General features: G+C 38.1%; 1 protein-coding gene across 1 annotated transcript in view; it reads left to right on the top strand.

Moving 5' to 3' along the window:
- Positions 1-1,728: 1,728 nt before the first annotated feature.
- Positions 1,729-14,769, top strand: part of FABP6 (fatty acid binding protein 6, ileal) — a 44,267-nt gene continuing 31,226 nt past the window's right edge. Inside the window, exon 1 of the mRNA XM_009879805.1 lies at positions 1,729-1,813. Coding sequence (XP_009878107.1) covers positions 1,783-1,813 — 31 coding nt within the window. The 5' untranslated portion in view covers positions 1,729-1,782. The remainder of the gene's footprint in view (positions 1,814-14,769) is intronic.

The raw sequence follows: 14,769 nt of genomic DNA, 5'->3' as shown, positions 1-14,769 counted from the left end.
GCGGGAACTTCTCGTTGGCCAGTGAGAACTTCATTCAATGAAGAGTCGGGAAGAGGAAGAAGGGGTGTGGCTTAGTACTTTACAGACCGTTACAGATTAGGGGGGTTGGACCTCTAGGGCTGTTCCGCTATCTCATTGATGCGCGCTGCGGCCGGCCGGGAGAGGGCGCGAGGCAAGATGGCGAGGGCAGGAGAGTGGCCCTCGGTGGGGTTAGTGCGCCCTGGAGCGGCATCTCCGGCGGGGAGAGGCCGTCTCTGCCTCCCAGCTCGTACAGCGCCGCGCCCGCCGCCGCCTGGGTGTAGGCGGGGGGTGTTACTGGTCTGTGGCACCACCTGTCCCCGCGCTGTGAGTGCGAGGGGGGCCCTGACTGAGGGCAGCGGCGGGAGTGAAAAACAGTGGTCAGCGGGGAGAGGGAGAATGTGAGGAAGGCAGAGGGCCGGGTGTCTTTTGTGAAGTAAATCACCACTTTAAAAGATTAAGTAGCATGAATTGGGTACGTCGGATAAGGGTGAAATAAAGGTGCAGTGGTGAAAAGGCGAGAAAAGAGTTAACGTTTTCATAGAATCATAGAATGGTTTAGGTTTGGTTTTCACTTAAGATATTCTGAATCAGTGACTTTTTCTTCTTGTGGGATCAGTAGTTGTCTACCGTGTGGGCATTTATTCCTCCAGTCAGGAAATCTTGCATCTCCTGAACAAAAACTAATGAAAAAGGAAAGGTTCTAGTCTGTTATATGCATGATTTTACATTTTGGGGAACCGAGTCCTTTGCAGAAAGCAGGGGTTTGCTAGAGGGAAGGATGGATTGAGAAAGAAGAGTGGGAGCAACTGGAGACAAAAAGGCTAAAGTATTCTTAAAGCGTGAATAGTTGTATTCTTCCTAGTGCTATTGTGAGAGATATACTGTTAAGCAACAATTGACATTTTCTGAAAAGTAACAGGTAAAATGTATAAAAAATTCTTTAAAAATAAAGTATTCCTTTTCTTTCACTTTAGTGACTTTTATTGGCAGACTTCAAAGTTACTTCCAACCATATGCTCACCATAGAAACAGAGCAAGACCCCGGGTTGTCAGGTAAAAAACTTAGAAGTAAAGAACTAATGGTATTTTTGCAAGAGGTATGAGGAAAAAAAAATCCTTGCAGATTTAAGGCCTGGTACTACTTTTTCTCTTCATTGTAGGAAAAGTGACTTATATGTAGTTAAAGGACTATAGTAATGCAATTTTTTTTTTGTAATAATAAATGAGAATATGGAATAAAGAGTCTTCTGTAACAGCAAAAAACCCGATGTTTAACTGTATGCAAGTAACCTGTGATCTTGCAAGCTGCTAGGTATGAGATTTTTGTAAGTAGTAAAGGCATGATTAACCTATTCTGTTGTCCTCTTCATAGTGGTTTGACTTACATAACAGACGTAAAGACTTTTCCTTTTGTATCTGATAGTGGTTTATTTTGCATGTTGAACATAATGTTTACATTGTTGGTGGTGTAAAGCGTGTAAGGAACATATGGGAACATCAGGAGGAACAGCTAGACATTTCTGGAGACAAATACGTTAGAAATATAGTTAAATGGATTTGCTAAAGATAAAACTGCTTAATAAATTTTTATGTTTTACTACCATATTTGTTAAATGATTGGTTTGGTAGTGTGGGTGGGTAGAATAGAAAGTGTTTATTGGGGGAAGAAGTAGTAGATATTGAATTACAAATTTTTTTTTTCAGCCATGCTTGCAGCTTTGTCAGTCTGTATCACAGAGAAACAGCAGATGGATTCGGTGTATGATCTGTGGCTTAAAAGAAGTCAGATTTGGTAAGCTTTCCCAAAACTATCTACCATTAATATTACTTCCTAAATAATTTTGAAACATTTTTGATAGACCATATTTGTAAAAGATCAGTATTCCATATCCTGAGGCCATAATACTTTGAAAGATGGCAACTGTCTGGAACCCCCTAGGCTGAATATGTTCTTTGCCAGAATTCTAGAGAATAATGAGAAGATTTGCGTTGCTACTGAGCTACCTTAATTTCAATGCTATCCCTGTGGAAGGATTTCAGTTTTAATTCAGATCTGAGATTTCAGGTTTTTCTGTATGCTCCGCCAAAGGGAATGCAATAGTGGCTCTGGAAGCCTCACAGAAGTTGCAAATGATTTCTAAGGAGTTTTTATCTTGAAGAAACCAGGTATAAAAGAAACGGTTGTAGGAGTGGAAAGACTCTGCTGTTTTTCTTATTATTATTTTTGTTCTGTGCAATTGTGACAACATATGACATGTAGAAAATGAAGATTGGTTTCCCAGAAACTTTTTACCTTATTCAGATGAGTCTTAGGACAGATTAAAAGAAACACATTAGTGAAGATAGCTCATATGTAACACCAGAAGTGTTTTTACATTGCTCTCCTACGCAAAGAATTTCACTGTGCTTGGAGGTACTCCAACTGTATTTCAACAGCAGACCAAGCCGTACTCTGCATGCACAGGACTGTTATGCATGTTAGAGGTATGATCATCTGTTCGAATGCTGTTTTCCTTATTACTGCCTGACACTAGTACTAATCTATTTGTTCATCCCATGACTAATATTGTGAGGGAAAGGCCTCACTTTGGCTAGAAGGGCTGGCACAGTACAGGGATATGTATTGTCATATATTCTACTCTTTCATATTTTTTTTTACTCAGGAGACGTAGTACTGTATTTCAAAATCTTAGGAGCACTTGCACTCAGAAGTTTGCAAAAGCAAAGTTGCTGGACAGCTTTCTTGTGGGGGAGGTCAGAACTGTCATGGTCCCTACTATAAAACAGCATGGCTTGTGTAGATACTTTGTACGGTTTGTGATTTTAATTGTGCTAGCTGGTCAGTTCAGTTAGCCACAGCTCATTTCTCTGGTGCTGCTGTGCCATGGCATAGAAGGATAGCAGTAAATTCCGAGCCTACAAGAAATTACCAACTAATACAAAAGAGACTACTTAGCCCTTGAGCTGATGGGACATTGAGATCCAATAGCTCAGCCCAGCAGGCTTTTTGTTATGTTAAGTAGAGACTTATGTAGAGGATGGGCGTAAAATGGAAGATTTCCTCTTGCAAAACTTCAGCGAGGATAATGCTTACTGAAATCCACCTTACTTTTCTTTCAGCAGGTGTTGCTTATGGCAAACAGTTACCATTAAAATGCTGTTATCTTTTGCATCTACTGGAGTCCCCAGCAACCCTTAGCATAAGCTAAGCATAGGAAACAAGCGTGGGTGTATGGCTTGTTAGCCCTCTGAATTGTTTCATTGCAATAACAGAGGAGATTATGTGCTTGACCCAAGCAGTTTAAACTACTAGGGGGGGTCTTAAAATAGAATGTAAACAGCTCTTTTGCGTGTCATTTGCATGTTGAAAGGTGCTACATGTGCTTTTAAAAAGAGGTGAATAAGGACATTTATATGCCACTCTAATGACCAACAGAAATATGATACCGTAGGTAATGCTTACATGCAAGTATACTAACAGTAGGCATGTAGCTGCAGGATGAAACTTGTAAGTTTAACCAAAAAGTGCTTGCTTTATAGATTTCTTTTCCATCCCAAATTCCTTTGATTACCATTTAATTTGTGTTTATTTTAAATCTAGCCTGTAATCTCTTTAGGACAGGGTTTGTCTTTCTGCGGCTGGTTTGCAGAGTGATTGGCATAGTTGGGGCCTTGTTTCTATCCTGGAACCTTTAGAAACTGCCAAAATAAAATGAATGATGTGAATGAAACAAATTGCACTAACACACTTTCTGTAGATTAAAATGAGTCTCTGTGTGTTCAGCAAGTGGCAGAAAGGACAGAAGTAGAAACAGGAGACTATGAATTTGTGAGAGGAATGGATGCAATTGGAGGGAATAAAATAATGAATTTGAAGGCAGGAAAAATGCAAAGTTCTATGAAGATGTGTTAGCAGCATATTGGCAGACTGGGTAGCTGAAGTAAGTTTGGGTTGAGGGAGTGAAGGGATGTGATGTGGTTGCACGATACAATTGTATCTGTATGTGTGGGTATACAGGTGAAAGAATTGTTTCTGTGTGTGTAAGCTGGGACGTGATAAGGATCAGGTCTGGCAGATTTGACTGTTTAAAGGCCTGCGCTGCTCAATACTAGTGATACTGATTTGTTCTGTCATGACCAAAATGTGTTACTGCACTGACCTAACTCTGATCAGAAAATTTTGGAGTCTGTGAATAGTCACAGCATGTATGTGTGTTTCAATTAAGTGCATTGGGTTACGATGTCTATAGTTTAAGATGACGTATGGTGGTAACATCGTTCTCTGGGCATTAAGTTCCATAAAAGTGCACTGCCATGAAAGAGCCAACACAAAATGCAGCATTGCAGTGGAACAATATACATAAATGGAGTATAATCAGGGTTACAGTGAAGCCAAAGTGCATGGTTGCAGCATATCTACAAATACTCGGGTTGCTTGAAGCTAATTTAGCTACCAATAACAGTGAAACTGTGATAGCAGTCTCCAGAGTGGGCTGCACCCTGGTAATTGCCTAGTAGCTGGAATTTGTGGTGTTATTGGTATCCAAGCTAGCTGGATATGTTTAAGTTCACTATGCCTGTTCATGCTGCAACTGATCTGTCTTATTTAGAGGTTTCATATGCCTACACTAAGTGTGCGAATTTTTATGGAGTGTTTAAAGTGTCTTGGTAGGATAGTAGGTATTTTTCCTAATATCTAGGCTGGGGTTTAAGAATTTTATGTGAGAGGTTTACAATTTGAAGTTCTAACGACCTTCCTGAGACTTTGTGACTCCACACACTAAAGGGATCATTGTTTATATACATCCAATAGCTCCAGTCTTGGCTGGCTTTTCAGCAACAACAGTGAGAAACAGTGTACTACAGGAAATATCACACTTTTCTTCCCGTGTCAATCTGAATCATGGTCGCAGTAGCTTCCTGTGACTGCTATAGTGACAACAGTTCCCTGTGACCCTGAGGAAGATATGAGGGTCTCACAAAAACCTCCACAAGTCAGGATTCAGGGACCACAGTTTTATGCTGTGTTAATAAATCCCCTTTAACATTATTCAGTGTTTGCAAGGCATGATCTGCTATTGTGAAATTTTCAAGGCTTTCCTATTTAAAAAGAAAAAATGTAACCAATGGAAGCCAATGTATATAAGCAATGCAGAGGAACATAAGCAAACAAAGTAAAGATTGGGTCTTGATTGTATGCTGCAGACATACTGCTTCTATAACAAGTTAGGAAAGTAGTGCTCTTAAAACAATTGTTAATTAAATTTAAGCTGTTTTGAAACTTCATTATTGATTTATTACAGAAAATTAGCATGGGAGGAGAAAATAATTAGTCATTCCTGTAATGTTTGGTAACTGGTTGTTGTAGCTGTAAGAATGTAAAGCTCGTTTTGTTAGGTTTATGAATGATTGTTAAAGCATTCATAAAATCTCACTGTATGTACGCATTTTCCAGAAGTCTACCCTGCAATTTCAAAAGTTAATTATATGCTAAATTTCTTGTGAACAAGAGATGAAGTCAACGATTGGGGCTTTACCTAATGTCCATATGGAAAATTGATTTAAAACAATTACCATAGTTGGGGTTGTTTAAAAAAAATTGCAACTATAAGTAAGCCCTTGGGGTGAAGCACTGCTATTAGCTCACTGCTGACGTATCACACTTATTTTATAATTTTAAAGAAATGTGAGTCTGAAACTACTTTCTGTCTTATCTTGTAATCTGACTGTCTGATTTCTGCTGTCTTCTGAAATTTGTGCACCTGTAGGTACTGGTGGTATCCACATTGTATCTCCTCATATTTTTCCATTCTGATAAAATAAAACAACACTGAAGACACAAAATTGCTAATACAATTATTGTTTCATATTGTAACTTCTAAACCCCTATCTTTAGTTTTGCATGCATACATTATAATTGTCTTTTTAATAAAACATCTTTCATTATTTTAGTATAAATAAAAATAAATAAATTCAACATGCACTAGAAACTAGGTCTACAGTGTCTCTCAAACCGTGATATTAAATGTTTAACTTATTGGTTATAATTATAAGTAACTCTTAGTAGATCAAGTGCAAGTCATTTTCCCATACATATACACTAGTCCTCTTCCACAGTTACTTATTATCTGTATTAAAAGTTGTGGGTATGGATAGAATTCATTCACTTATATGATACAATTTTGTAGTGCCCTGCTGATCAATCAACTTTATTAAGTCTTGGAGATTCATTAAATCAAAATTAGTCTAAGATGTGACCCAAAACATCAAGAGCAGAGTTTGCAGGGTATCCATTTCAAAAGTATTGTCAGGACAATTCACCCTTCGTAGTGCTGTGGGCCAGAGATGTGTCCGTGTACCCACAAGAGGCTGTTTGGCTAGGATACCACTCTGTTGGCACATGAGCTGCCTTGTGTCTGAGTCAGGTTCAAAATACTCTAGTTCCTTCTTGCTGGAGCTACAAACCTCACGATGGGCTGGCAGCCCATCTAAGCACCTCTTTGTCAAGCATGGCAGGCAGGGAAATACTTCTGATAGACCAGGTGAATTCAGGTGCTAATTGGTTAACGTGGGCTTAAATAACTAAGAAAGTTCATTTCAAGGGTGGCTTAAGTATATTTACATGACCTAATTCAAGTGCCCAGATTATATGACTAGTTTAGGAGCTCTGTTAGCAGAGAAAGCAACCACTCTCTGGAGAGTGGTTCAGAAAGGGATGCCAAACTAGCTCTGAAGTGATCTCCCAAGACCATCCTTTTAACTATACAGATACTATAGTTTCACAGTTTAAACATTGAAATTGTGATATCACTTGTATGGCCATATTCTCAAGAGGCAAGAAAGGTTTACAAATGTTAACGAGTGTTTGTTTGGCCAGTAAGTGACCAATCTGTTGAGGCATCTAGCTTCATTTTGTCTTAGTTTTGAGTGATAAGGCTAAGTATTTTTGAAAGCATGAAGGTCTTAGGCTCTCTGAATAATTTTGTAGCTAAATCAGTATTTATGTTTTCAGGGTTTACATGAACTATAATGCCATTTCTGACTAGTCAGGAATCAAATTACTTGTATACATTCTTTAAACAGACTTGAGTATTACTTATAGAAGTGTTCTTCCTCAACAATTTTTGATTAATTTTCCTTGATGGTTTTAGGGGAGTTTAATTTTTCTGTTACAAAAGACTGTGTTTATCATTTGCTGTGTTTTGCAAAGAGCAGAAATTTAGCTAGTTCATCCAATCTTTGGATGATTCTGTTAGTGCCAAGAGCAGCACGCTTGGGGACTGTGTTACTGAATTTAAGATCTAGGGAAATTGAAAACTGCTTTTCTTCACATGTTAGTGTTGTTCTTTCCTGTGGGGAATGCAAGTCTTTGTATATTTGGATATGGTCAGTTATTTCTAATTTTGTAACTTAACTGTAATGTACACATTTTAATTTCTCTGTCTTGTCATTAACATTTGTATATGCTCTTTTCTACCATAGTTGGCTGCTGCTTTTGCACCTTGATCACGTCCATTCACAATTGCAGATTTTTGTAAGTAAAAACTTAGATTTCAGTTTCCAGGTGATGAATTTATAGGAAAATCATGTGTGTTCTCAATGTGTCTAAATATTTCTAATCAAGCTCCCTAGGTTTGGTAAGGGATGGAAAAGCAACTGTGTCTTGCCAGACATTTAGTTTTGTCTTATGTAGACATTTAGTTGTGAAATTCTGCTTTAGATCTTCAGATTCCTTTATGTTTAGGTATAACTTACTGCTCTAAACCACAGTCATGGCTTTCAGAATCCGTAGGGTTGCTGAAAGCTTAATGTAGCAGAGAGGTTGTTTAGTTTTGTCTGCCATGTTAATTTAAGAATTTACACTGTCAATCTTTTAAAGATCTCCCCTGTGGTTGTTAGATTCCGGCTCCTTACCTCCTTTGACATTCCACCAGTAAGTAGTTAATAGATACCTGTTCTGTATTCTCTAAATCTTTACCCCTTCAATTGTAGATTGAAGAGAAAACTTAAAAGTTTTTTCATTCCTTATTTATATCTTTTTGCAGTGAAGTTTACAGCACAGCATGTATCAGGTACTTGTTGAAATGTGGTCCTGACATGGCAAGCAGGACTGGGCGCGACCTGAATTTGGGTGGGAGATCTCTACAGAATACTCAAATATTAATGATTGAGCCAGTAAGAGTCTTTCCCCGAATCAGTGCTAAATAAGCATCCTACACTGAGCAATGGCTCACGTAGAAGAAGAGTTTGCTCACAGAAACTATTACAGAACAATTCCCTTTATGGATGCTCTGTTTTGACTGAATAAGGCTTTCCAATGTAAGCCCTTGCCATGCAACTTGAAATTTTCATAGTGCAGTTTTTAACTGTGACTAGCCTTTGCAGATACTTTGCTGCTGTGGCATCATCTCTTCCAGCTGCCCGAGCACCAGCCCTTGATGCTTATTGGTGCCGTAGCTGTCAGTGTGGAGAGCCCTGGGGTTGTGCCGGTTCTAAATGTGGAGTTACTTATTTCACTTTGCATAGCAGAAGAAACAATTCCATGATTTGTTGTAAGGGCCACTCATTGCTAATATCGGTGTTATGTAGCTTTAGCTTAAGGTTTCATCCTTTGAATGGCTCTCTTTGAACCTGAAGATCTGCTCTAGGACAAAACTCACTTTTGCCTTTCTGTATTTTTAAAGTAAGTGTCGAGAATGAAGAAAATTATTCCTTCAAGGAAGCTGTTCCAGAGTAGGGACTAGGGGAGTAGCCCTTGGAGTGTTCCAGGAGGTACTGTCTTTGACTTGAAATGTAAAACAAGCAGCAGAAGTTCTCCCTGTACTTTTCCTGAGTGTTAGGGTATTAGTCTTGATGACTTGGATATTTTCTTTAATGTGGTGTTGTGGTTTTTGTGTTGGGTGGTTGTTTTGTTTTTTTTTTTTCCAGTTAAATTGAATGCAGTAACCTTCGGTATTAAGTTGTGGTTTAAATATGTTAAGTTCTGCTCTGGAACAGGGTTAGGGTTTTGCGACTTTCTCACCTGGGACGAAGGTTTAGAAGCTTCTTTTTGGCTTTAATTCCCTGCCATGATGTCCACTTTTTATCTTGTGACAGGTACTGCATCAAACCACTATAACGATGTTTTTTAGCATCACTAGGGTACTTCTGAATCACCCAGAAATTCATTTGTAAAAATGGCAGGTTCTGCAAGATTTGATGTTGCTTTATACCTTGAGCAATATAAACCAGCTTCTTAGGATCTATATCTGCCTTCAGTAGCTCCTGAGTTTTAGTCAAGAGTGCCTGATTTAATTAATTCTCTGTGTTATGTATGGACATCAGGTATTCTTTAGGATGAAAGGGGCTATTTGTACCTAAGATTGTGTAAGAATTTACATTCTAAGCTCTAGTTCTCTCTCATTACTTTGGGACACCTATGGGAGAGATTTCTAGCGATCTGTCTGAGAAGTATTAAAGGAATAAATGGAAATGAAAGAATGGTTAATTTCTCAAAAGCCAAACACTCTGTAGCTCTAAGCCTCAATCATTCCAGTTGGCAAAATAAAATTGCATCGCGATTAAATGATCACAAATTATATTTCAAGTAGTGCAATATATCTTATGAATATTTCATATGTAAGTGAGTTTCAGAATATCTCCTCAGGAATGAAGAAATTTGTATGGCTAAAGGTATGAAAAATGATTGATTCGGTACTGAACAATGCAACCAGGTACTTAAACTCTATCTAAACACATACGTATTCAGGGACAAAAGATGTATGTACAAACTTAATTTTGGCATTGCCTGACTCTTCTGTTCTTACCCATGCAACTACTGTCTTTTCTTGTTTTTTTGTTTTTAAGTTAAGGTAGAAACACAATTCTTTGATCTATGAATATATCATCTTTATCCATTAATTTCTATTGAGTCTCCTTTAATTATTTAAGAATGCTCTTTGTGAGAAAGCTCCTTGCAATGTTTGTGGCAAATAAGCAAGGCAGTAAGTATTAGCCATATATGTGGCAGGAATATGTTTAACGTGAATTAAAAATGTTAGAACTGTGAAAGATGAGTGTTTTAAGTCATATAAAGAGAACAGCAAGAAAATACAGTCTACAAATATTTCCTGGAAATTTCCAAGTAAACCAAATCTTTCAAATTACCTTTAGCTCATCAGTAGCTTTTTAACAGTTTGTAGGTTGGGTTGTCTCTATCAGATCACATCCAGTTTGAATTTCTTACAGGATGAGTACAGCAACTGTATTTCCTTGTACCAAAAAAATGGGAGCTGGAAGGATTTGGGCAACATCTCTGAAAACTGTTTTAACTATTTACTGATGGTCACCTGTGTTTTGTGAGAAGAAATTGTATTGAATGTCAGGGTACCTGGAAAAAGCAATAATCAAATAATAGTTGCTATTCAGCTGAAACATTAGACTTCTAATTACAAGTACTAAATCTTATTATTTAATAGAGGATTCTGCACATTATTGTATTACTCTTGTTTTATGACATCATATCTGTTGTTTAGGATTCTTTGCTGAGTACTTTGGTTCAATATTAGTTGTTTGCAGAGTGTAAATTAGATGTTAAATAGTTCTTTTTGTTGTTGCTGAAGAAAGCTATGCTGCTGCAGGTAAAGAAATATCTAGCAGGTTCACTGTCCTTTTGAAATCTGAAGTGAAGTCTATCTATATTCAAATTTATGTTTTAATGAAATAATAAAGGGGCAAAGATAGGGACAAAAAGTGTCCTGTTTAGATACAGTAGCCAGTATTGTTAGTTATATGTTGGATTACGTTTGATTTTGTGAGAAAATTGCATACATGTTGGGGAGGGGAGGGAAATTACTCATATGGAAGTGGAAAGAAAATGTTTTCATAAGGGCATAACTATCACTGTTTTTTTTCTTAGCTGATGTAAGACCGAGTACTGAAGCAGTCTTCTATTGTCTTATGACTGAACTAAGGTGGGAAAAAAACCCACTTGATAAGCAAGTTGAAAAGGAGATTGAGAGTTTTACTTGCCCCTTTTGATTTCCATTTCATTCTTTTACTAAGCCCATACACTGCCTGATTCATCTGGGACTTGTAAACGAACTTGTAAATTATATGGGCATGTAATTAAGCAACACTGCTTTAATGCATTGTCCAGTGTTACCCCTGTAATCCAGTGCTGTGTTAGCACAGTGCTGTAGGAGCCTATATGAATCCACTCCAAGGGTGAGGTAGAACAACTTTTAAACATTGTTTCTTTTCTACGAGTCCTCACAAGGGGGTATATTTTACTGCTGTGTAAGCTATTATTATTCATTTCATGACAGAGGACTGAGATCCAATGTCTCATACAGTGGTTCAGCTGACTAGTTGCGGTATGTTAAGCTGCTGAAAGTTGATTGTGTTTGATCATAACCTTTTTAAAATGTTTTTGTTTGGAAAGATCTGAATTGCACTGAGTGAAAGTACTGTTGAAAAGCTTCTCAGGATTTTCTGTGCGATTCCTAAACCTTTCCACAGAATTATTTTTGGTGTTGAACACATGCATTGCTATGTATAGTATTAAGTAGTTAGTACAAAATACATGAATGTTTACCTTTAAATTATATGCAATGTGCCTGTTTGCCAGGCAAATAGAATACACCTTCCTTAAAGATGAGTGTTGGGTTTGTTTTGTTGGGGTTTTTTTAGTTACATGAAAAAGCACGTGAATAAATTCTCAAATTATTTCCCCTTCATAAATGTTAGTGCACTGGGTACACAGCAGATAAGAAACATTTTGATGTCCTTCTCTTAAAGCACTGACATCAAAACACAAAATATATTCTAAGGTGTGATGGACAAACACCTCCTTCCCTCAGTGTAGGAATTAAACCCATTTACTAGAATGTCTTTATAGGCATTTGGGGCCTTTGAAAACAGACCTTAAATAGGTTGGTGAAAATCCTCAATGCCAAAGCACGTGGTAATTTGAAAACTTAGAACTGTTTCTCCTCTATAGTCACATGGCAAATCATTGACAGTGGTGTAAACACCCACATCATGTTTCTGTAACTGCTGGAGGCAGCTGCTCAGAAGGCCTAAGTAAGAGTAGCTGTCTTAAATTGATGGCTTCAGTTCTTGTCTGCTGAGCATCAAAGACTCCGTTTGTTTCAGACAATTAAATGGAATCCTTTTATTTCTGCAGTTGTACCTCTTCCTCATTAATAGCTCTTATTTCGTCTAAGCTTTTGTTCTGTCTTATTCCTTTTGTCATAAATATTTCTCTTAGCCATCTATGAATAATATACAGGAAAATCGTTGAACAAGATAATCTTTTTCTAATAAAATAATCTGACCAAGTTTAGTTCTTTAGTTTATTTAGTTCTTTTGCTTAATTCTTGAGCTGTTTATTCAGACTGTCCCTTTTAAACAATTCTTCCTAATTTTTAGTGCTATTGGTAATTAATCTTTTCTCCTTTATATATTGTGTTGACCTGGCACTTAAATTGCTTGTTACAATCATTGCATCACAGAACACCGACTTAGATAATCTATGTTCTTTAAAAGAGAGAAGGAAGAGTAGGATGATTGTCTTAAATTAGTACTTGATTCAGTCTGCCACACCAACTTGTCCACGGGCCTTCAGTTAAGAGCAAAGACCAAAGCAAAATGATCAGTGGGTAGCTGCGGTAACATCAGTGCAGAAAAATTTTACATGGGACTATGCGTCTCATGATGGATCTGAATTCAGCCTAGAACTGTTTATCAGATACCAAGATCATGAACATTGCATGGTCACAGGAAGTGTGTTGAAGATCATGATCCATCTCCTTTCAGATAATCGTTGGCATCTGAAAAGATACCTCTTCAGGACACACAACCAGTCAGTAGGTGACTGTTGACAGAGCACGTCTATATAGCCGTGATCAGATGGTGTCACATGAGCTTAGCCTATGAAGCTGTGTTAATTAAGGGCCTTGCAGGGGGACAGCTCTTTTCCTGCAAAGACAGTTGTATATTAACATGTCTAAAAGGGTGTGGATAGGTACTGGTTTATGCCCAACCATTGCCCTGTTCAGGAAAGCAGGACAAACGTGCAGCTGCATCCATGTCAACATACGGACAAGCCCACAGATCAATAAATCCTCTGGCAGGGATGGAACATACTGTGCTGTAAAGAAACTTATTTTGTGGATGTACAGATGATTTGCTTTGCAGGACTGTGGAATTAGAATACTTCATCAGATGTTAAATATGCAAAAGATAAGAGAGTTACGTGTGTGCTCCTTAGGATCAGATACGTGTTACTATGAGTTAACTTACCACAGAAATGAGTTCAGTATAAATAGATATCCAAGCTTTTGTACTGTAAAGTTGTTCCCAACAGTATAACCTCCCAAACCCTGTTCTGCAAATTATTCTGGAAATCATTTGTTGATTGATTCAAGTTAGGAAATCTCCTGGTTACTGCAGCATCTCTTTATAAGAAGTAACCTATGTGTGTAGTGTTTCGAAAATTGAAAGGACAAAAACATACCCAAGGCAGGACTGGCATTTGAAGTAAAAGAACCTGTTTGGGCTTCTGAGTATTTCCCAGATTTGTTTGGTTTTTCTGACCTGTTCCTTTGTCCCCTTATTTCTAGGAACATGCTAGCTAGTTAATATTAGCACTTTTTGAATGAGAAGAAACTTATGCACCAATCTTTTATTTTATCTGTAAAACTGTTCCTGAGTCTTGTCTTTGCTGCAGTATTTTCTGTGTACTTGTGTATGAATTACATGAACTTTATTAGCTCTCGTTTTCCATGGAAGTGCACAACACAAGCAGGCAGCAGCATTGCTTTCTTTCCTGATAATGTATGGCACCTATCCCTTGAGCACAAGGGCTGCTTCACAAATACATTTCACTGTGATTTGAAACAACCTACCAAACAGGGGTAGAGAGGTCAAAATGTTTATTTGGGCAGTATATTGCCCAAGGAGTTAGTTGGTTGGTTGGGGGGGAGGTGGAGGGGTAGGTGTGTACTTGTTATATTTTTTTAATTTTCCTTTTGATTAAAGTACTTTCAAAAATGTGGATTGCAAGGTGCATGGAGGTCTCCCTGGAGTCTTCTCCAGGCTGAACAACCCCAACTCTCTCAGCCTCTCTTCATAGGAGAGGTGCTCCAGCCCTCTGATCATCTTCATGGCCCTCCTCTGAACTCACTCCAACAGGTCCATGTCCTTCTTATGTTGAGGGCTTCAGAGCTGGATACAATATGTTGAGTGGGGTCTCACTCTCACTCTCACTCTCTCTCATATGTAATTTGTATCACATATAAGTCTGTTGCATTTCATCCTGCAGCCCATATTGTAACTGCCGTGTTGTTCCTATCCTGATCCCTGCCTGCCTCCATGCTAAAATACCCATCTCAAATTAATGGCTATATTGTTCAAGAATTAGTTCGTTTGGCGTAGGTTGTGGGCTGAAATGCGTATGCTACTGACATGCCTGTAATGCATCGGTGACATTATCACTAGGATAAATTGGGAGGTCTAAACTCAAGTATAGGTAAGTTAGCATGGTAATTAATTTAGAACTTCTCTTAGAAGTCTTCCGAGCAAATTACAGAAGTCTCTTTTGCCTTAAATAATGTGTTAAAGCAACTCTTATTCTTTGGTTGTGGAAACACAGTAGCGTTTCTGAGGTGGTTCTACATCTGTAGACAAGCTCTATTGACCCCAAGATCAAGAGAACTTACTGTTGTTGAGGTGTGGCTTTTCCTTACCTGTGGTCCCTGGAGATAA

The sequence above is a fragment of the Charadrius vociferus genome, unplaced genomic scaffold (genome assembly GCF_000708025.1).
Source record: "Charadrius vociferus isolate BGI_N301 unplaced genomic scaffold, ASM70802v2 scaffold212, whole genome shotgun sequence".
NCBI lineage: Eukaryota > Metazoa > Chordata > Aves > Charadriiformes > Charadriidae > Charadrius > Charadrius vociferus.
Note: the sequence above shows the minus strand (reverse complement) of the source record. Positions and strands in the feature narration are given on the sequence as shown.